The sequence below is a fragment of the Ochotona curzoniae genome, unplaced genomic scaffold (genome assembly GCF_017591425.1).
Source record: "Ochotona curzoniae isolate NIBS_2020 unplaced genomic scaffold, NIBS_Ocur_1.0 scaffold_4505, whole genome shotgun sequence".
Lineage (NCBI taxonomy): Eukaryota > Metazoa > Chordata > Mammalia > Lagomorpha > Ochotonidae > Ochotona > Ochotona curzoniae.
The window spans coordinates 7,418,963-7,441,233 of NW_024467118.1; the positions used below are offsets into that span (position 1 = coordinate 7,418,963).

Genomic DNA, 22,271 nt, shown 5'->3' on the forward strand with positions numbered 1-22,271 from the left:
CACCCCAAACCACTGCATGCCAGGCACATCCCTCTCTCCTGCCACGTGGTGACAACCTATAGCATCTGATGTTGCCAATGTCTTTCATTAGACAACTGGCCTCTACCCGAGAGTCACTGATGTACAAAAACATCCTCAAGCAGGAGGGAACCACGTCAAGGAACAACTTCTACCATTGCTATTTTCTTGTGCATTCTTCTATCAGATTATATTACAATTCTGTTTATATGCCTCTCATAATTTTTTCATACCTAACCGTAACAGCTACCACAGCAGTTAAGAGCATAACTCAGTAGGAATCCTTGTTCTGTCCACTTATTAGCTAGGTAGTAACTGTACAATTTCTTCATCTGTAGCTACTATTCCTGGATACAAAACTGGAATGATCATATCACCCAAATCACACACCAAATAGCTAATGTTCATCAGGCATCACAGGAATTTTTACAAAATTGTTATATGAAACTTTCAAAAGGAATTGTCCTAAGGCTTAAGATAAACCAAAAATACGCTTCACTAGGTATAAAACTTCAAAGCACATTGCGCTATCTATATATCTACATCCAACTGCAGGATTGGAATGAGGCAGATGACAGAAAAATAACGAGTCCCCACTAGACAACCTGTTGACTTGGGAAGTCAGTTTTGTTCAATATTGTCAAAATGGTCTAATGTTAAGCAGCAGGAATCAGCCATTTCAAATACCTGAAATCTCTGAGGAAAGTAACTACACTAATTAATTTACAAAGCTTGCTCTTTCTCCGTGATGGTATTCAAAATTTCCCTCAACAATATTACACTTCTTCCTTATTGTAAAAAAAGAAACAAACAACAACGTTTAAGATGAAGCATGGACTCACCTCCAGAGAATTCCTGATTCCTGTCGTTTTCCTCGAAAGTCTGTGATGGCAATTTTTCACATAAACTGTACTAAGTAATATGGAAATAAAAATACGGCAAGTACAAAATAAATCAAACAGAACTTTAGACCTGTAACTACTCCAGTAGCCTGGATTTTCTTTCTTGTTCTCTGAGAGAATTAAGAAATGTTTCCCTTTGTGCCTAGGCCAGCCTTTTACAGGATGGGGCTTCTGGTAGTAATGCTGCAGAAGACACAACTAGTCAACAAATCCAGAGGTAACATGGTCTGCTTACACAGCTGCCCCATATTTTTTTTCCAGATTTGCTTATTTTTATTGGACAGGGAAATCTGACAGAGAGAAGAGACACAGGAAGAAAGTCTTCTATCTGCCGGTTCACTCTTCAAATGGCCTCAACAGTCAGGGATAAGTTGAACTGATGTGAAGCCAGGAACCAGGAGCTTCTTCCAGGGCTTCCACATGGATACAGGGTCTCAAGGACTTGGACCATGCTCTGCAGGTTTCTCAGGCCATAGCACAATCAGAAGTGAAGTAATCTGGGTATGAACTGGCACCCATATGGGATGCCAATGCACAGGGCAAAGGATTAGCCCGCAGCACCACTGTACCCACAGCCGCATCCATGTTAACTGCAAGAAACTTCCACAGTTCCATCTGGGATCTTGCCCTTAAAGCAGGGTAAAGTGTCAAGGAAAGCATCGTCAGATATCTTCTCTTAGGAAGAAACAAACAAAAGATCTGAAAAAGCCAGAGACAGAGCTCATCCGGGCCTCCAGATGGGCGCACAGGAAGCACATCAGAAGTAGAGCAGCTGGGACATGAACTGGGGCCCAAATGAGATGCTGGCACTGAGGCAGTAGTTTTATGTACTATGCCACAATGCTGGCCCTAGATACCTTTAGAGTTGATATTCCCTTAAAAGGCAGAGAAGACAGGTACAGAATAAGATACAGTTAAGACGTTACTTTAAGAAGTGTTTGTGAATTTTCCTTCTGTATTGTCCCATTAAATGATTTTTCCTTCTTCCTTAGACAACACTGTCCAAAGCATGAGTTCTCTCTGTGAACTAAAATCTGTCTATTTGTCGTTCTTTCTACTATTCATCCTCCCCCCTGGGCCCTTAAGAACTTGAAAGCAAGATTACTTCCTATCAGCATTTTTGCATGTATTTATAAAACAGATGCCACATCGCTATTCTCTTCTTGATATAAATTTACACATAGCACCATATGTACTAAGTGGCACATCTCCACTCTCATGATCTTTTCACAAAGCAATGAAAATAAACACAAAATTTCAGATTACTGAACAACTAATTCCAAGAAATTCAGTTGAACAAAATGTGTTATCTAAAACATCACTTATTAGGGTAGTGATATCACAGGTCATCAAAATACAAAATATTCAGTCATATTTTACAGAAAAGCAAGCTTAGAAAGAGATTTACAATAAAATCACAACACAACAGCCATTTCTTGGTAAAGTCCTCAAGTAGGTTTTATTTATACATTTCTTCAAACAATTATGGACTTTTTTTTAAATCCTTCTCAAATCTGACAGTTTTGGAACAACGATGGGAACCGGGAGTCTTTGAAGAAAGCATACAGAGAGACTGGTGCTCTGCTAGCTCACTGAGCTAACACCAAGAATCCAATTTATTCTATCACCTAAACACAACCTCTAATGTCTGAATTGGCCCTCTGAAAGTTGTCCAAATAAAGAAAATGTTACGGGAAAGATTAGTCTCCAAAATGCAGAATCTTTGAAAATAAAATTTCCAAAATTTAAGTCTGAAAAGATCTGCAAAGCTGTACAGTGATTATATATAAAGAGAATCAATAACTTTAAAATGTAAAATAACCTTAAAAATACATTAGCTGGCACAGCATTAGCTAACTTTTTTTGAAAGTATTTCTTTTAAAGGAAAGTTGATATTAACTGTTCTCATCCTTAGGAAAAGACCTAATCCTTCTTGAGAAAGGACATCATTGGTAAGAGAAACAACACTGTACAATTGACTGGTAGTTAGTATTTCTGAGATTGTAAGGACAGGGCCAAAACAAGTCACACTCAACATGGGAGAGTTAACACAGGAAATGTGCTTTAAGTAAAGTGCATGAAAAGAAGCCTGCTCAGCTAAATGAAGTAGACAAAGGTCAGGGGTCAAGGGTCATTCGCCAGAGCGGCAGCAGGCTCGGAAACCACACTGCAAATTCTGGCATCCACTGGCGGTTTCCGCGTGAGGACCTGTGTGAAAACAGAAGAATGTGAAAGGAAGAATTTCTCACAGATCATATAAAATTAATTTTGCTTGTGAGGGAGCTAAAAATAGATCTGTTTTCCAAGCAGTACATTTATATAACAGAAGTAAAATCTCACAATGAATGTGTAACAATTACTCAGAAAAAAAAAAATCACCAAAAAGCAGTCCGACTTTAGTTAGTGTATCTTTTGTAGTCCAAAAAATAAATGGAAAAAGTGAAATAAGCTTTTGGCAATAATCTTACAAAATACAGATCTAGGAAACAAAGAAGGCAATAAATAAATATTTGTAAATACAAATTTGGAGGTCAATTTCACAACATATATTTATAATTCTAAGAGTTTTCCTAGAATATGGCAAACTAATTCTACCTATTATTAGATAAGCCAAGAAACCTAATATTGAGCAATTACAATAAATGCAAAACTTACAGAAAAATATGGAAACACAGACCTAATATGTTCACTGTACTTTAATGTGCATAACAAAAAAAAATCATACAGCGGGACCAGAAAAAAAACAAAGTTCAATATATAATGAGTGACTAAATAAATAAATATAGTCTAATGCATAATAAAAAATGTGATCCACTTAGAAACAAGAGTAATAAAATATTTGTGGAGTAAATAAACTTTAATTCCAGCCACACTATACTACTCAGACACCAGATAAAATTTACATTAGGGAACAAAGCTGAGAATTCAGAAGTATTAAAGAAGAGGTTTCACAGCACATATTCCAATGTTAGGTACTTGGAGTAAATGACAAATTTCAGAAAGATGACTGTTAAAAATGCTATTTCGACTCCAGTGACATCTTAGAATACGCCCATGACTACGTCTGTGACCATGTCCGTGACTGCGTCTGTGACCATGTCCGTGACCATGTCCGTGACTGCGTCTGTGACCATGTCCGTGACTGCGTCTGTGACCATGTCCGTGACTGCGTCCGTGACTGCGTCTGTGACCAAGTCCGTGACTGCGTCTGTGACCATGTCCGTGACAATGTCCGTGACTGCGTCTGTGACTATGTCCGTGACCATGTCCGTGACTATGTCCGTGACTATGTGTGACCATGTCCATGACCATGTCCATGACTGTGTACATGAATACTTCTACCAGTATGTCCGTGACCAGATCCCATGACTAGTACATGAATGAAATGAAAAGTACACAAAATACAATTTTACTGCAGAAAATAGCAAATGAATTGTAACTGAAAAACTACACTTTTCTGGAATGATATCTAGTTTAACTCTAACTTACTTTAAATTCAGATTTTTTAAAAATGAAAAATTTATTTGAAATTTGTAGTTACAGGGGATGTGCGAGAGGGAAGGGACAGGGACAGAGCAAGCGAGCTCTGCCATTGCCGGTTCTTTCCCCAGAAAGCTGCAACAGCTGGGACAAGTCAGACCAGCGCTGGGAGACAAGAGCTTCACCCACGTCCCCCATGGGGGTGGCAGGGGCCTAAGCCCCGGGGCCATTCTTAACTGCACTGCCAGGTCATTAGCAGTGAGCTGGACCAGAAGGGGAGCATCCGGATGCTGCAGTCAGACAACAGCTTCACCTGCTACACCAAACGCTAGTCCTCTAAATTCAGTTTTTAAGATGGCACTCCTTGGGAATTGTGCCAGTAATACCATAATAATTGCTTGCAAATTACATGCAAAGAAAAAATACATTTCCAAAAATTTAACTTTCTTTGTATTTCCAAAACAGCACATACAAAATAATAGCGCAAATTACTCAGACTAGTCTGAGGACAATGTTCATATATGTCACTATGGAAATGACAAACATTTTTAATGAGAAGAAACTCAAGAACTTTATACATGTATGTGGAACTACTCTCACTTATGACTCCATTTCTTTCTTTTTTTTTAAGATGTATTTATTTTTACTGCAAAGTCAGACATACAGAGGAGGAGAGATAGAGAGGAAGATCTTCAGTCCGATGATTCACTTCCCAAGTGACCACAATGGCCGATGCTGCGCTGATCCGAAGCCAGGAGTCAGGAACCTCCCCCGGGTCTCCCACATGGGTACAGGGTCCCAAGGCTCCGGGCCGTCCCCGACCACTTTCCCAGGTCACAAGCAGGTAGCTGGGTGGGAAGTAGAGCCACCAGGACTAGAACTGGTGCCCATATGGGATCCCGGTGCATTCAAGGCGGGGTGGGGATGGTGGTGGTGATTCTAGCCCCTAGGCCACCACACCGTGCCCAACTCCATTTACTGCTAAATAGTTACATTTTAAAACTAGTATGATTGGGCCTGGCGCGGTGGCGAAAGTGGTTAAAGGTCCTCACCTTGCACCCCCGGGGATCCCATATGGGTGCCGGTTCTATCCCAGCAGCCCCGCTTCCCTTCCAGCTCCCTGCCTGTGGCCTGGGAAAGCAGTCGAGGACGGCCCAAAGCTTTGGGAACCTGCACCCACGTGGGAGACCCAGAAGAGGCTCCTGGCTTCGGATCGGCATAGTATCGGCCCGTTGCGCTCACTTGGGGAGTGAATCATCGGACGGAAGATCTTCCTCTCTGTCTCTCCTCTCTGTATATCCGCCTTTCCAATGAAAAAATAATAAAAATAAATCTTTAAAAAAAAAATAAAACTAGTATGATTCCTGGAATAAGCTTTAAATTATTGAAATGGTAGTTAAATCGATCAAAGAAAGCTGACCAAATTTGTAACTGCTAAAATTGCTAGCACATGAGGACTCATTGTTTCTGTTTAAAATTTTCCACTGAGAGTTTAAAATTATTTTAAGTAGAAAACTGCAACACCACAAAACCCATTATCATTAAATGAAAAAAGTGTTAGATTTTAAATAAAAAGTTAAATATGGTAAAAATTTAAAATCCACATTTTTGTGAGGATAATTCTCCCTTAAAATAGGACACAAGATAAAACCATTTTAACCACAAAGCCAATATGAAATTTTTTAGTACACACCATAATGTATCTATTAGAAATGACCTGATAACAAATTCTGCGCCTTAACAACCTTCCACCCTCCACTTCTGACCAGGCTGCCGCTGTGAAGCTATTTCAGTTTTACCTACAATGCAACTCCCGCTCCCTGCCTGTCCCTTCTTGGCTTGCCTTTCCTCACTCCTCACACTCAATGGCGCTTTGCCTGTCATGTCTTGCCTGTGGCCAAGACCTAAACCCCGCCTCATTAACATGTCCTGCCTTGGCACTTGATCCATGATAAAAGGCATAAATTCTTGGGTTTTATCAAAAAGTATCTGATTATCATTCATCAGTGTATAACTATATTCTAAATTATTATTTATGGGAAAAATGATAGACATACAGACTTTCACAGAATTTTCCAATGAAAACATGCTATAATACTTCAAAATGTCTATATTCTCATTTGTTTAAAAGGGGAAAAACAAAGTGAGCCTGCCAGGAACAATCTGACCAAGCAGGCTCTCCTGGAGATGCAGATGTGTGCTGACGTGCACCGCCTTTAGCCTCCACTCCCACAGGCTCCGGGCCCAGCATCCTCAGGTTCCACCCTGGTTACCTGGGTCACCTCGCTCTCAAAATCAAATGAACGGTGATAAATTACAGGGGAAGAAAAAATGTAGAACTTAAAATCTGTACCCTTAGACAAGGTAGAAAGCTAATAACCCCACTGCCAGCAGCTCTTACTTCAACACAAAAAGGCCTTTGCTTTCAGGGAGATAAAATGTGCCCTCTCCTTCAACCACGTACTAGAACACCTGAGTCCAGTGGCATTCTAAGAGTACAAGGAAAAAGAGAGGTAATTAACTTATCAGCATTTCCAAATTAGATAGTAAGATCTATCTAGAGAAGCATATTAAATGCCTCAAAAATACAAACCTACAGTAAAGCCCGTAACACAGCAACTGCTGCTAATTAATAAAACTAAGAGTGCCCACCAGGGGACTTAATTCTACTAAAAACAATGTAAAGACCACAACAATAAGACCTGTAGGTATCACCAAAGACTTCTCAGAAAAAATAATAATAGATAGGAGACCATATGAGGCAGAAAAAACTTATTTCGAAATGTGACTAAGATAGCTCAGGTTGCACACAGAGCAAGTGGATAGCTGTGATTTTATAGATACTGACAATCCAAAGAGCAGCTTCTGTAGAGTACTTATCACCAGCAAATTTCTAACTCAACGTAGGACTCACTCAGTTATAACATATTAAGATAAAAAGGAAAACAAAACTGCATAAGCATTAAATATTTTAAAATGTTATGTGACAAGCACTACCAAGTTAGCTAATATTTCCTCCGATTTTGAGTGCTAAATGACTTGTTTCCCTAGGTCGTGGGCGCTGTACACACTTGGGCTGTATGTGTGCACTTACCTTCACTTACCTTCAATTCCTCTTTAAGTTAAATTAGAAACATAAGAGAGCAAATCATCGAAGACATCCAGAACCATGGACTAATCTATCTTAATTCATAAATTATACATACACTGAATGCAAGAAGTACGAAAGTTTGCTGTCACTATCCGAATGTCCTTCAAGCACTAAACTGCTACTACAGTAACACTTCTAAAATGATATTTTAAAAATGTTATGGATAAGCCCTCTTTTATACTCAAATCCTTATTTAGATAGTAAATTTAAAAGTTATAATCTTCAAAACAATCAAAATTTGTGTTTCCTATTAGTATTTTGCTCAAAATAGTTATTAGTTAATATCTAATGACAATTTTCTCAAAAACTTCTATTAATGCTTATGTTTTGCAATCTATTATTTGCTACTTAATGGTTAATATTTCTTAGCATTTATTTCCTACAGTTCATTTACCTGACAGTTAATAACCAACAACTATGCAGATTTTCACTTAACAAAACAACTATTTAAAAGTTACTCTCAAATATTCAAATCTTAATTAGGGATTTAAGTACACCTCCTCATTATTCCATGGTCTTCTATTAAAATATACTGACTACTTTCAGAAATAATAATAGTAAGATGGTAATTAGCTATTCACTAAATATTTGCAAGTTGAATTATATAGAAAGATATTAAGGTGAGTGGTAACATCTTGCAAAATCATTACAATGCCAACTGTTACACTGTATAGGTTGCCTGTATGTCCTTTTAAAGAATTATATCAAAGCATTAGCTGGAACTCTGCAACACGATTTACATAATAAGTTACCCTATAAACTTTAAAGAACTTCCATCTTGCCCAATCACGCTTTAACCAGTTATAAAAAGATCTAATATCAGATTATTTACTGCAATTTCCTTTCAGAGCTTCAAAGTCACATCATTAAAATTTACAGAAAATCATCATTAATTTATCGAAATACAAATAGTATTTCTAACAAAAGTAATGTAACAGCTTTTCTGGAATACTTTCATATTTGCATATTCAAAAGGTTAATATGAAAAAAATACTGCCACAGCAAATGATGTTATATGTTAAATTTATCCCATCTAAATTAAAGAAGTTTAAAATCACATAGACTTAGAAAAATTAGGTCATAAAAATGAACTGGTATTCAATACCTTACCACCCAAAATATCTATCTCAAAATAAATATAATAAATTAAGCTATGAAATTTATTCTCAAGCTTATGCTAAGCATAAGCTATATTAAAAGCAATGTGAATTCAAGAGCAACACCCTAATGTTTTTCCATATAACATTAATTCATAAATGAGAGTATTTAAAACTTACATGGAAAATGGAATTAGGCATCAAGTTTATTTTGCTGAAAATATTTATGGAAAATCATATGTTGCCCTTTTCACAATATGCATCTTGATCTTTTAAAGACCAAAAATTGCATATGCCCTGTTATGAAGTATACTGAACCTAGAGTAATACAACTTGCTATTTATAAAAATGTGTATTTACATATAATTGAGTTCTTTATGCAGTAGAGCCATTAAGCCTTTGCTACAACGTAAATTAAAAATGTTACCTCAAAAAAAATGGTTAAGACTTTACCTGGAAAAAAGCAACTCCCTTCTCAAACTGACCGCATCCACTAAAGTAAGTACTGTACTGTGTCTTGTTCTGGTCCGTGCAGTAACTGTAACTAAAATGGCACTCACTTTCAACATTCCCTCACTGCACAATGAAAGCAGCAAAGACATGCCCCAACAGCGCTGATGTATCAGGAACAGGAGTAGTCATTTCCTGCCTAACACTGTGATTTCCAAAAAGAAATGCTTGTAATCTCCTATCTCCTCATATGTATTCCATGACAATCTAATTTCTAGGAAACAGCAGGTTTGCTCCCTTCTCCATCCCTTAGTTCATCATTGTTTCTTCTCATCTTCATGGCATCCATCAATTCTTCTAAGAAACATTCAGCTGATTTTTTCATCTTTTTTTTTTTTAAGATGAAGTGGACTCTCAAGGTCAGCAAGTACTGCATGGTATAAACACAGGTACAAGAGACCCTCTCAATCTCTCCCAGCACTACAGAGGTCCAACTATGTACTAACAATTGAGCCACTGCAGAGGCTGAACTATTTACTAATAATTGAGCAGCATTTTATACTTCTGAGAAACTTACTGCCTGGCAATGCCTATCAAACGCCTAAAACAGCCTTGATGTACTTCGAGAAAGCATATTAAACAGGTCCAGTGGACAGTAGCACAGGCTTGAAAATATCTCCCACTCCCAAAACAATATTCATTTGATTTTTTTTAAAGTACCTTCAACAATCAACAGGAACTGTTAGTCACACCCAAAGCAACTCAGCATCATCTCTCAATCTCAATTTGTTAAGATTTATTTGGAATCAGACACAGAATCCCTGAGGAACTTATGTGATCAATACCCCACATTTTTACTATAGTTGATAAATAAAAAAACTTTATCATTCCAAAGAAATCTCCAACACCTCTAAACTGTTAATGAGTGAAAAATACTGTGAAAACTGCCCAAAATTTTATAAGGATTTTATTATTTCTGTAACACAATTTACTAATTTTAACGATTTAACTATTTCATGACTCAAAAGCCAGGAAAAATGTACACATGAGATAGCTATCTGAAAAGAAAAACTTTAAAGAAGCTAATTACTGAAAACGTAATAATCTATCAAATTTAAAGGACTAATCTGAAAGCAAACCAATTTGTTAATTAGTAACCAAGAAAACTAAAAATCATAAAAATTATTAGAATAAATTTATTTAATAATAAATAAATTTAAGATATCTAACTGCTAAAAGACATTACCGTTAATGTTGTCACAGTAGTAAAAATATTCATCATTTAGAGAAGGGCATGCTGAAACCAAATCCTGCAGGCCTGCACCAGTCACAGTAAGACAGCCAGAGAGATTAAGGTGCTCCAGGTAAGGCAGCCCTCCTCCCAGAGTCAAAACCCTGTGGAACACAATCCAACAGTTACAACATATCCAACTATAAAAAATTACATATTGCTATAGACCACTAGACCACTATTTTGCATATTTCTAAATTTGGTAATGAGAAAATATAAGAAGTCCCAATAACCAACCTATTCTTAGGCAGGAGTCCATTTAACTCAGAAAAACTTCTACAGGTATCATTGAAACTTGTGTTTCAGGAAACAGTAAGCAAAAGAAATGCTGAACCCTACAACTGTCATGCTCCTGTTCCTACCTGTCTAAAAAGTATCAACAAAATTATTCAAGTTTTAAACCTAGTGATGTTTGATGGTTCCTCAAAACATGACAGCTAGCACATGACCAAGAAATTCCTTTTACAGGTGTATACACTCAAAAGAACTGAAAACATACATTTTACACAAGAATTTTCACACAAATGTTCATAAAAACATTCTTCACAACAGCCAACAAATCAAAATCAAAGTGCCCATTATTTGATGAATGGATAAACAAAATGTACCTATACAATATCATGCAGTCACAAATATGGACACGTATTATGACATGCATCAAACTTGAAAACATACTCGGTAAAAGAAAAAAGAATGGCCACATACTGCGTATTCCATTAAAATTATTATTTTTGAACAGGTAAATGCAGAGACTAAAAGTAGGTTACCAGTGAATAAAGGCAAGAAAGAATGAAGACTGATTGCTATTAAGTATTTTCAAAGTGAATGAAGACACGATCTGGATTCACTAAAATTTTAACTGTCCTTGCAAACAATTTGTTAATAATAAACAATTTTAATGAGTTCAGGGTTGTTTCTAAAACCGAGGACTGACTGGTCAGAAATCATTTCAGCTCTGAAACAGGACAGCAGTTTTATAAATTCTTCATTCTCTGAACAACAAAATGTCTCATGCTGAAAATACAATAGACAGACTCATAAATACATTTTAATAAGTATGATGTAATGAAAAGACAATTTCAGTTGAAAATAAAATACTAGGTTTTAAATTGAAGCAAAAATTGTTTTTATTTTAAATTGAAGCCCATTTTAAAGAATAAAACTCAAAATATGATTATCTTTACTGCTTTTAAACTTTAATATATGTATTTTAAATTAAATAAACAAAATTAATGGAATGATATAAGGCCATCAAATCATAACAGCACTTACCTCAGCAGAAAACACTTTATTAATGTAGATGACTTAGACAAGACTATTATAATAATCTTTTTGTGTCAGGCAAAGTTTTCATTATAAAGTATCTTTTACCTCATTATGGTTCTTAACATTTTAATTACCTAATAAAAGCTTCCTTTATTTATTGAACATTTTGGCTCTGCTTGTGCCTTCAACACTTTGACAATGATTGTCTGCTCTTCAATGAAGAAAGCAGGCTTGATGAGCCCTTAGATATTCAGCACCCACGGAACCACCACAGGCCTTCGGACTTGTTCTGTGTTCTTACATTAGACAACCTCATAAGAACTTCAGGATACAGCACAACCTTTCAAAGTCCGCCTGGGCGCACACCACAAGCATTTTTCATGTTTTTTTTCACCTTTCTAGTACAAAGGTAAGCAATTCTATTACCAGTGGTGCAGAAGGCTGGTTTTATAGGAAAGCCTAAGCAATGGAAATTCAGAGTGTTTCTACACACTCTCCCAGAAGGGATAATAAGCACGCTAAGGAGAACCACAAGAATACTTCAAAAAGTTTATGGAAAATCAGAATTAAGTTTCCTTTGGTGAAGAAAAAAAACAAAATAAATCCATGAATGAGAAATTTTCAAAAGTTCACTGGAAACACACATTACAAAAACTATGCATGTACTACAAAACAGCTCTGTAACAAAATAAATTTATCTTTTAATTCCATTACTCCTGAACATTTGGGGGTTTTTTAAATTGTACCTTTTGTTCTTACTCCTGCACATTTTAAAAATGTGTTTGTTTTAAACCAAGGTGACAGAAAGGCAGATTTTTCATCTATGAATTTACTCCCCAGCTGCCTAAGAGTTAGAGCTGGGCCAGACAAAAGCCAGGAACCAGGAAGTGCATCTTGGTCTCCCACATGTGCAGAAGGGACCCAATGAGTTGGACATCTTCCCTTGCTTTCCCAGGCATATTCGCAAGATGCTGATTAGACGCAAACCTTCTGGGACTCCAACCCACTTGGCCACAACAATCCCCTGAATTTTTCAATGTCATCAATTCCAAAAGTTCATACAGAAGATGATCACACAACTATTGTACAGTAGCTACTAATTATTGAAACACTCCTCTGCAGTATTGTTAAATGCCTCGCACATAGCTAAGTCTCACAACAGCAAGGTTAAACACAATGCCAGTTAGACGAAAGAATATCAACCTATGCCAAGTCTAAACCAACAGAACTTCAAGTGGATTCCATCAAATATACAACAGAACCTATTTTCCAAACAGTGCTACTTCTCTCGACTAGTTAATATTTCACTTCTACCTCTTTTTCCCTCTAGGAAAAAAAAAGGGGGCAGGAAGGCAGGCATTAGGAGTGCCCACATGCCACACTGGGCTGCCTGGGTTAGAGTCCATGCCCCACTCTGCCTTTTGCTTCTTACTAATGCACATTCCGGAAGACAGCAGGGCTGATTCCAGCAGTTGGATCCCTGACACTTGTAGGGGAGACCTGTATCGAGTCCCAGGCTTCTGGCGTCAGCTCTGGCTGTTGCGAACATCTGGAAAGTGAGTCAACAAAAGGAAGATCTGTCTCTTAAATAAAATCAGCTATAGGATAAGCTCAAAAAAAAAAGGGGGGGGGGATCAAAATGCAGAAATTCAACAACAGAATTTTAGGGACATCATGATCACAAACCAAAAATTCCAAATTCTAGCTACAACACCTAGCTACTTCACCTCAGGGATGGTCATTTGGTACAGCAGTTTAAATGCCAACTTCAGGTAACTGAATCCAATTTTGAGATGCCCGATTCAAGCCCCCACTCTACTTCCAACACAGCTTCCTGCTAAAGCACTCCTCCAAGGCAGCAGGTGATGATGGCTCACGTACTTGGTTGCCTGTCACTCACATAGGAATTTCACCCTGATGGAATTCAAGCCCTGGCTTTGGCCTGGCACAGCCCCTGCAAGCATTTGGGGAGTGAACTAGCCGACAGACGACCTCTGTCTCTGATGTGTTTTCAAGTAAAAAAATTAAAACAAAAACAAAAGTACTCTAAAATTTTTGAAATTAAAAAGGCTCCAACCCAGTAGTGTTTCTGTTCTTGTGAACACTTAACAGCAGTATTCCAGCACCATGAAATATGACACAAGTTGGTCAGCATTCTTGCCTATATAAAATGGGAACAATTAACTTAGATCAAAAATTTTATATTCCGTTTACAAATGAAGAAGATGTCCATTCCTAACACTGGAATGGATCACTTACCTGAGACCATGGTCTGTGATCTGATAACATCCAGACAGACTGAGAAACAAAAGTACACGTCCAGTCTCTTGATCAGATTTTTCACTACCAAAGTAAACTAAGTCTTTTCCCTCAGGAACTGTAGTCCTTGATGCTCTTCTACACACTGTAGAAGAGCCTGGGAGAGCTGACATAGTTCTCACAGCTGCTCCTGTGCAACAAAACGAATGACCACAATACACAAAGGCCGGTGAAGCACAATGCTGCTGCCAGCAGACACTAGTCCTTAGTCCAACAATATCCTTATTGTAACAACCAGAGGTGGAACAACTCAAGTTGGGTGCTGTTTCCATTACACAAAGATTCTCAACATTTCTGCGTCTCCACTCTACAGCATCTTCAATGTCAGCCAGATCTTCAGCATCTAACATCCACACATACGGAGAAGCAAAATTTTCAGGAGAAACAGACTTTGGCCAGGTGTGTTCGTTATTTATTTCTTCTTCAATGCTTTCATTAGTTAACGTATGCAAACACGCATACTGGTCGGTAGACTGCATGGTAATGTCTTTATTTTTCCATGTAGTCGAAGTAATTTTCCTTGTGGAAGCCTTCAAAGAGCCACCCTGATGAGGTGTCAGAACTCCAAGAGCCCTAGAAACCTTCTCCAGAGCTACATCTGTGATTTTTTCACATCCAGACAAATCAAGATGCCGGAGACTCTGACAGCAACCAAGCCAGGACCAACTGTAATACAGAAGCAACAAGATCATTAAGAGATACTGTTATATGCATCAAAAAGCATTACATACACACAAGCACACACACATATATATACACACAATTATTTATATAAATTTATACATATGAGTGGGGGTATATACACACATATATATACCAGGACAGAGAGACAGAGATTCAAAGCTTCTAAATTTAATATGATGACTCTAATATTTATCAAGTATCACTTGCAATAAATATTGTGGGCACTACAGTGAAAAAGTAAAGAGTACTGATAACAGAAGTATGGAATGAGAGAAAGTTAAGAAATGGAAAGTCTTCAGATTATTCTCCCGAAAGTCACTAGCTGCTGCCAGGCAGTGTACACACGGTAGCTGACGAGTGGAGGAAGCTCCAGCAGGAACGCGCTCCAGACTCTGCAGCACTAGCAGCCTTAGCCAGAAAGGAACCTTGCGCTCCCTCTGAACCAGTAAATGCCACAACGGGAAAAGGGCTGAGACAGAACAGGAGAAAATGTTGGTACCCAAGGAAGCACAATCTACTCAAAGTACAGCTTGAAGAAAGGAGCTGTATTTGAGAATAACTGAAGAATTTAAGAAGCAGCTATGCCAAATGGCATCTAGATACATGGTTATACAGCAAAGCTTCAAGGCCTAGCTATAGTAAAGGAATATAGAGACTTATATAGAGACTTCTATCAGAATATAAGATGATTCTGAGTAGAATTCCAGATGGGCAAAGACTTACAGAGGCAAGGAATTGGGGGGTGGGAGGCAGTGTGGGGAGAGGGGCAGAAAGTTGACATTTGGCTCAAGGGTTAAGATGCCATTTCAGGCACCTGCATTTCACATTGGAGCACCTAGCTCAAGTTCTACTTTGTTTCCTTCCTTCCAGGTGGCACCCTGGGAGACAGTAGGTGACAGTTCACTAGTTGGGTCCTTGTCACCCAAATCAGAGATCCAGACTGAGTTCTGGGCTCCTGGTTAAATCTGAGTCAGCCCTGGCTATTGCTGACACCTGCGGACATGAACTTGCTGGTGGAAGATTTTCAATCTCTTTCAAACAAATGAAAATAACTTAAAGATTCTTTTTTTTTAAGTATTATCAAGATGTAGCCATACATGACTAGGATATGGGAGTAAAAATTAACATCAAAATTAAATTGCAGCCAAGTAAATGATAAATTGCAGAACAGATTTTAAATAAGTAAAATCAACTAACCTGTCAAAAGCAGAATCTGAAATGTCAGTCTGTGTAAGATCCAGATGTTCCAGGTTAGGACAAAGCTCTAAAATCTGCCTAACCTAAGGAGGAAAAAAGCCACTGTAAAGATCGACAGACCTGTAGTTAGATAAGCAAGGTAATTAGCAGTAAACATATCCCATTGATTCTCTGTAAAACATGTGTTGAATGGTACATTCTGAGCTCAATCCTCAAAAACCTGACTAAGCAGTTACGTAACTGGACCCAGGATGTTTATATTTCAAGGAATATGCAAGGAGATTTTTATCAAGATACGCTTATGTATCTGACTCGCCAACTGCACCATGCCTTACATGCTTCATTACAATAAACTCATGTAAAACTAGGCTTTATCACTTCACATATCTGAGACTGAACACAGTGGTTTTCAACATTCTCCAGTGTATTATAACATCTATAATGTGTAGGCAATGTCAATGTCACAAAGATGCGTGTGAGAACTGAGTAAAATGCCATCACAGCTAGCAGTGTGTACCTACAGATGGGACGGCAGCTTAAGTAATGTTCTTCTTTGATCAAACTCAAGAATTAGCAACTAAAGTTAGATCACTGCTTAAAACCCAAATTAGTGCTAATGCATACATACCATTTTGCTGGAAACTGCAGAGCTGTATGCTAATACTAAAGTTTTTACAGAAGTACCAACATATGGTAGCACATTATGGATTAAGCCATGGAGTAAACGTTTTTCCATTTGTGCAATGCTGATAGCAGCCGATTCCTCTGCAACCTCTTCTGTAAAATGAATTCAAAAGTCTAAGAACTTAATAAGCTAATTATTATTAGGCTAAGAAACTCACCAAATCAAATCATTAAGTATAAAATACTTATATATTTTCCTTAAACTCCCTAATAGTAAAATCTCATTTTCCAGAAATGAAAGAATTTTAATTAAAAAAATTCCAACTAAACAATGAAAGTTCTTCCAGAGAACATTTTGACATATCAGATAAAATAAATGAACTATAGTAGAAAGTCAGATCAGCTACTCTCCTTAACTAAAAGGGCCACAGAGCCAGAAAAGGTCTGAAGCTGACTTAATCTTACCATAATGAATCAAACCAAGGAAAACACTTCAGAACCTTTCAAAGTTGCAAACAAACATGGCTTTGCTTTTCATTTGAAAACCGTGGAATGCTTGAGTGTTTTTATAAAGTTGCACTACTGTAGCAACAAAGAAATATTGTAAACTCCAATAAGGCAAAAATATATACTAACTACACTGAAAATAATAAATCTTAATATGCTCACTTAAAGACCCAATTTCAATGTTTCTAAGCATGAAAAAATTTAATAACGTGAAGTTTAGGAAATCCAACTTAAAACAGAGAAGCCACTGCAGTGACACAGCAAGCTAATGCTCTACTTGCAACACCAGTATGTATTCTGTGAGTGCTGGCTCCAGGCCCAGCTGCTCCACTTCTGGACCCAGTGCCCTACTGAGGGTCTGAGAAAGCAGCTAACGGTGGTTCCACACAGGAGATCTGGAAGAAGCTCCTGGCTCTCAGGCCTAGATAGGCCCAGCTCTGGTCACAGTGGCCATTTGGGAAGTGAACCAATGGGTGTAAGACTTCTCTATCTCTCCTTCTCTCTGTAAATCTAACAAAATAAATAGTCTTAAAATGAGAGAAAGCGAATGAATGAATACAGTAGACAAAAGTAGAAAAAACAATCACCGGATTTGTTATGAATGACTCCAGGCTTGCAAATACTATCCTCTAAGCCTGCTTTAACCACACATACATGCAAGATACAAAAAGAAATACAAATTACTTCAGCAAGATTCTAATCTAATTTTTTCCCAAGCCATGTTTGTTTGTGTGGTTTTCTCCATCTACATATTATCTCCTATGGAATCTTGGTGGAAAAAAAGCAAACTGGCACAGGCACTGACCCAACAGGGTAAGGCAGCGGCTGCAGAAATGAGTGCTGCAGGCCCCGCTGCTCTGCTGTTGGCGCTCAGTCAGGCTGGCTGCTGAAGTGCCTGGGAAAGCACCAGAAGGTCTGGGAACCTTGGGAATGAACCAGTGGATGGATGATCTATTTCTCTTTCTGCCTCCGCCTCCCTCTGCCATCTGCCCTCTGGGTTTGTTTTTTTTCTTTTTAAGTATTATGTCCTGGTTCTTCTTTTTTTTTTCTTTAAAGTACCTTTCAATTTCACAGCTGTTCCAAAATCTGGCAACTTCATTTCCTAAGAATAAACGATTCAGGGACTGGCATGGTGGCACAGCCAGCTAATCCTCCACTGTGTGGCACTGACATCCCATACAGGCGCCAGTTCCCCCTTCCATAGCAGTTCCCTGCTTATGGTGTAGGAAAGCAGGTGAGGATGGCCCAAGCCCTTGGGTTCCAACACCCGGAAGAAGGTCCTGGCTCCCAGCTTCAGGCCACCTCATCACTGGCCACTGAGATAATTTGAGGAATGATTTAGCAGATGCAAGACCTTGTTTTTCACCATCTGTCCCTGTAAAATCTGCCTTTCAAATAAAAATAAATCTTAAGGAAAAAAAAAAGAATAAACTCTAGCTGCTGAAATCACCACCTTCACACTTTAACTTCTTACTTTCACATTTAGTTCTTTTACCAAACCAGCTTGCTTTTAAATGGGTGACTATACAAATATTCCAGTTTGTTGCACAAAACACAATAATGGGGCCTGGCGTGAAGGCGTCCCTGCCTTGAAAGGACCAGGATCCTATACGGGCGCTGGTTCTAATCCCGGCAGCTCCACTTTCCATCCAACTCCCTGCTTGTGGCCTGGGAAAGCAGTCGGGGACAGTCCAAGGTCTTGAGATCATGCACCCATGTGGGAGACCTGGAGGAAGTTCCTGGCTTCTGGCTCTGGATCGGCACAGCATCAGCCATTGAGGTCACTTGGGTAGTGAATCACTGGATGGAAGATCTTCCTCTCTGTCTCTCCTCCTATCTGTATATCTAACTTTGCAATAAAAATTTTAAAAATAATCTTATCTGTTACTTTTTCATTAACCCATCTTTTAGTAGTTAGTAGTAAATATAAATATGAAAAGAATTTGCCTTTTTCCTCCATAGTCCCAAGAAGCACCACTCCTCCCATCTGTTATAGTAGTTTTTATTACATACCTTGATTAAGAATTATGCAGTATCAATCCTCCCCTTTCTGATTCTTTAAGGGTAGCAATACAGCATGACCCCTAAACTCTTCTACAGTGCTCAAAAAAATGGCTAGACTAGTTTTTTTTTTTAATCTTTTATCCCTTACAATTAATTCTGCCTTTATGTTTTAATTCTATGAAAACAGCCTGCTCCTCTGGGCCACAGATGATTCAATAAACGCCAAGGAGCTGAAAAACCGAGTGGCTCCTCAAAACCCAATGTAAGCTATAAAGCATTACAGAGGATCAGAGGACATTCGCAACTGCCATAAAGAAAACAGGCATCACTTGTGGTTTTTTATTTTAATATAAACACAATGTGATAGCCCAATGTGATAGTAATATAAAGCCCAATGTGATAGCCTAATGGCTAAATCCTTGCCTGCATCCACTGGGATCCCATATGGGCACTGCTCTTTTTCCCTCTTTACTCCCTGCTTGTAGCCTGAGAAAGCAGTGGAGAACGGCCCAAAGCCTTGAGACCCTGCACCCATGTGAGAAACCTGGAAGAGGTTCAAGGTTCCTGGCTCCTGGCTTCGGATCAGCTCAGGCCACCCCAGCATTTGCGGCCACTTGGGAATGAACCAGAAGGTAGAAGATCTCTCTCTCTGTATCTCCTCCTTCTCTCTGTATACACGTCTTTCAAAAATAAAAATGAATAAATCTTACAAAAAATAAAAACCAAAATCTAGAAAATAACCCTGCATTCTCTGGAGGAAAAAATAATAAAATAAATCTTCCCTTTGTATACCCATTCTTAAAAGTTTTAAAGAGGAGTAGACTTCTTAGTGGGTGGTTAGCCTACAGGATTCCACCATGTCCCGCACTGAGATCCAGGGCTGACATTCAGCTCTTGACTCCACCTTCCCCTAAGGCAGCGGAGACAGCAGTGAAGTCTCCCTTAAATGGGTCCCTGCACCCAGGAGAGACCTGGACTGAGTCTGCAACTCCCAGCTTTGACAGAGCCCACTGTGGGAATCTGGGAAGCAGACCAATGGACGGATGCTTTCTTTCCCTCTGCCTCTCTTAATACTGTCTCTCAGCCTCTTGAATCAAAAATGAACAAAGGGGCTGGCACTGTGGTGTACCGGGTAAAGGCCCTGCCAGCGATGTTTTGCCAGTTTGTATCCCAGCTACTCCTCTTCTAATAAAGTTCCCAGGAAAAAGTAGGTTTCAGAGCCTGAGTCCTTGCCACTCATGTGGAGGCCCAGATGAAGGTCCTGACTCCTGATTCAGACCTGGCCTCTCTCTGGCCATGGCAACCACCTGAGAATTGAACCAGTGGATAGAAGCAGCTTTCTCTCTCTTGCCCTCGCTCTCTTTCAAGATAAACAAATGAATCTTTTTTTAAAAGATTTATTTATTTATTACAAAGTCAGATATACAGAGAGGAGGAGAGACAGAGAAGAAGATCTTCCGTCCGATGATTCACTCCCCAAGTGAGCACAACGGCCGATGCTATGCTGATCTGAAGCCAGGATCCAGGAACTTCCTCCAGGTCTCCCACACGGGTGCAGGGTCCCAAAGCTTTGAGCCATCCTCGACTGCCCTCCCAGGCCACAAGCAGGGAGCTGGATGGGAAGTGTAGCTGCCAGGATTAGAACCGGTGCCCTTATGGAATCCTGCGCAAGTTCAAGGCGAGGACTTTAGCTACTAGGCCACGCCACCAGGCCCAACAAATTAATCTTAAGACAAAAACAGTGGTCGGTGGAGAAGCTCAGCAAGTTAAGCCTCTGGCTGCAGCAGCAGCATCCAAAATGGGCACCAGTTCAAGTCCCAGCTGTTCCACCTTTGTTCAAGCTCCCTGCTAATGGTCTGGGAACGCACTAGACAAAGGCCAAAGTGCTTGGGTTCCTGCTACCACATGAGACCCCAAAGTAACTCCTGGCTTCAGATAGGCACAGTTCCGGCCACTTAGGCAATAAACCAGGGATGAAACAACTCTATAACTCTGCCTTTCAAATAACAAAATAAATACTTGAAAAAAGTCTTTAGAAAATACAAAATACATGAATCTTAATACCTAGTAATTGTTAAACATAATATAAACTATTAAAAGACATAAGTTCAATTCTAAAGATGGCTTACCAGTTTCATCAATGTCAGCATCCTCATCCCACTCCTGAAAAGCACGACTTTCATCTTTCCTGTTTTTCACCCATTCTTCATCAGGTTCAGTATCAAGCTCTGTTGCAGGACCACTATACCAATCACCTAGCCCACGAATAAAGGACGGAATCAGATTAGATTACGGATGCACTCACAGTAAAAGCCTCTACAGACATCTGACATCCAAGGCACAGGAAACGATCAGCTCCTGTTGGAAATATTTAACTGTAGGTAAGGACCTGTGCTGTGACGTAGTAAGCCAAGCCTCTTCCTGCAACACCTGCATCACATATGGTTACCAGCTCAAGTCCTGGATGTACCACTTCTGATCCAGCTCTGACTGGAAAAGCAGCAGAAGATGGCCCACCACCTGCGGCATCTGCATCCCCTTGTGAGACCAGGAAGAAGCTGCTAGCTCCCAGCTTTGTACCAATGCAGCCAACCATTCCAACTATTTGAGGAGTAATCCAGCAGATGTAAGATCTTCCTCTGTGTGTCTTTCCCTGTCCCTGTGCCTGTCCCTGTCTCTGCCTGTCTCTCTCTCTGTAACTCTTTCAAGAAAAATAAACAAGCTCTTTAAAAAAAAGTTTTATAAAAACTACAGGTTTTAAAAAATTATACTGATCAAGCAAAGAATTCAACTCAAACATTCTGAAAAGCAGTATAACTGTATCTCCCTGCTGTAGTCAACCACCTAGGTTGCCTTGTACCTAGACAAGTGTTACCCTCCTGGAAGAAAAGCAATTGACAGCTGGCAGGCACTCTGGGCCTGGCTAATGCCAACTCTGTGAACTGTAAGTGTGCTAGCATAGTTGCTTACTCTCTTTTTTCTTTTAAGATTATCTAGAGAAGGCAGGGAACACCACCCTAGCCCCTGGGCAGGAGTGAGCGGGTGCTGAGGAGCATATCTGGAGTAGGAGCAGCTGTGAGCATATTTGACGGGCAAGGAATGACTTCTGGGGATTTCCACAGACCAGGCCACTGCACTTGCAAGTAGGGGAGGGAACTGAGATGGAGTGGTCTGGAGGCAGAAAACAGGGCATGCATGGCTCATGTGGGACCTGGGCTAGACTAAATAACACTGCCTGTTGCCCAGTTGTGCATGCAAAAGCTGGGGCTGGGGAGCATGCC

The 22,271-nt window shown here is 39.2% G+C and overlaps 1 protein-coding gene across 5 annotated transcripts in view; it reads right to left on the reverse strand.

Moving 5' to 3' along the window:
• Positions 1-2,360: 2,360 nt before the first annotated feature.
• Positions 2,361-22,271, reverse strand: part of FBXL5 (F-box and leucine rich repeat protein 5) — a 37,869-nt gene continuing 17,958 nt past the window's right edge. For 4 of the 5 annotated variants that reach the window (XM_040966459.1, XM_040966458.1, XM_040966457.1 and 1 more), the window contains exons 6-11: positions 21,120-21,245; positions 16,484-16,632; positions 15,856-15,938; positions 13,915-14,640; positions 10,345-10,493; positions 2,361-3,128 (exon numbers count right to left, since the gene is read on the reverse strand). In XM_040966459.1, coding sequence (XP_040822393.1) covers positions 3,052-3,128; positions 10,345-10,493; positions 13,915-14,640; positions 15,856-15,938; positions 16,484-16,632; positions 21,120-21,245 — 1,310 coding nt within the window. In that variant the 3' untranslated portion in view covers positions 2,361-3,051. The remainder of the gene's footprint in view (positions 3,129-10,344; positions 10,494-13,914; positions 14,641-15,855; positions 15,939-16,483; positions 16,633-21,119; positions 21,246-22,271) is intronic. The other variant, XM_040966456.1, reaches the window with a different exon arrangement.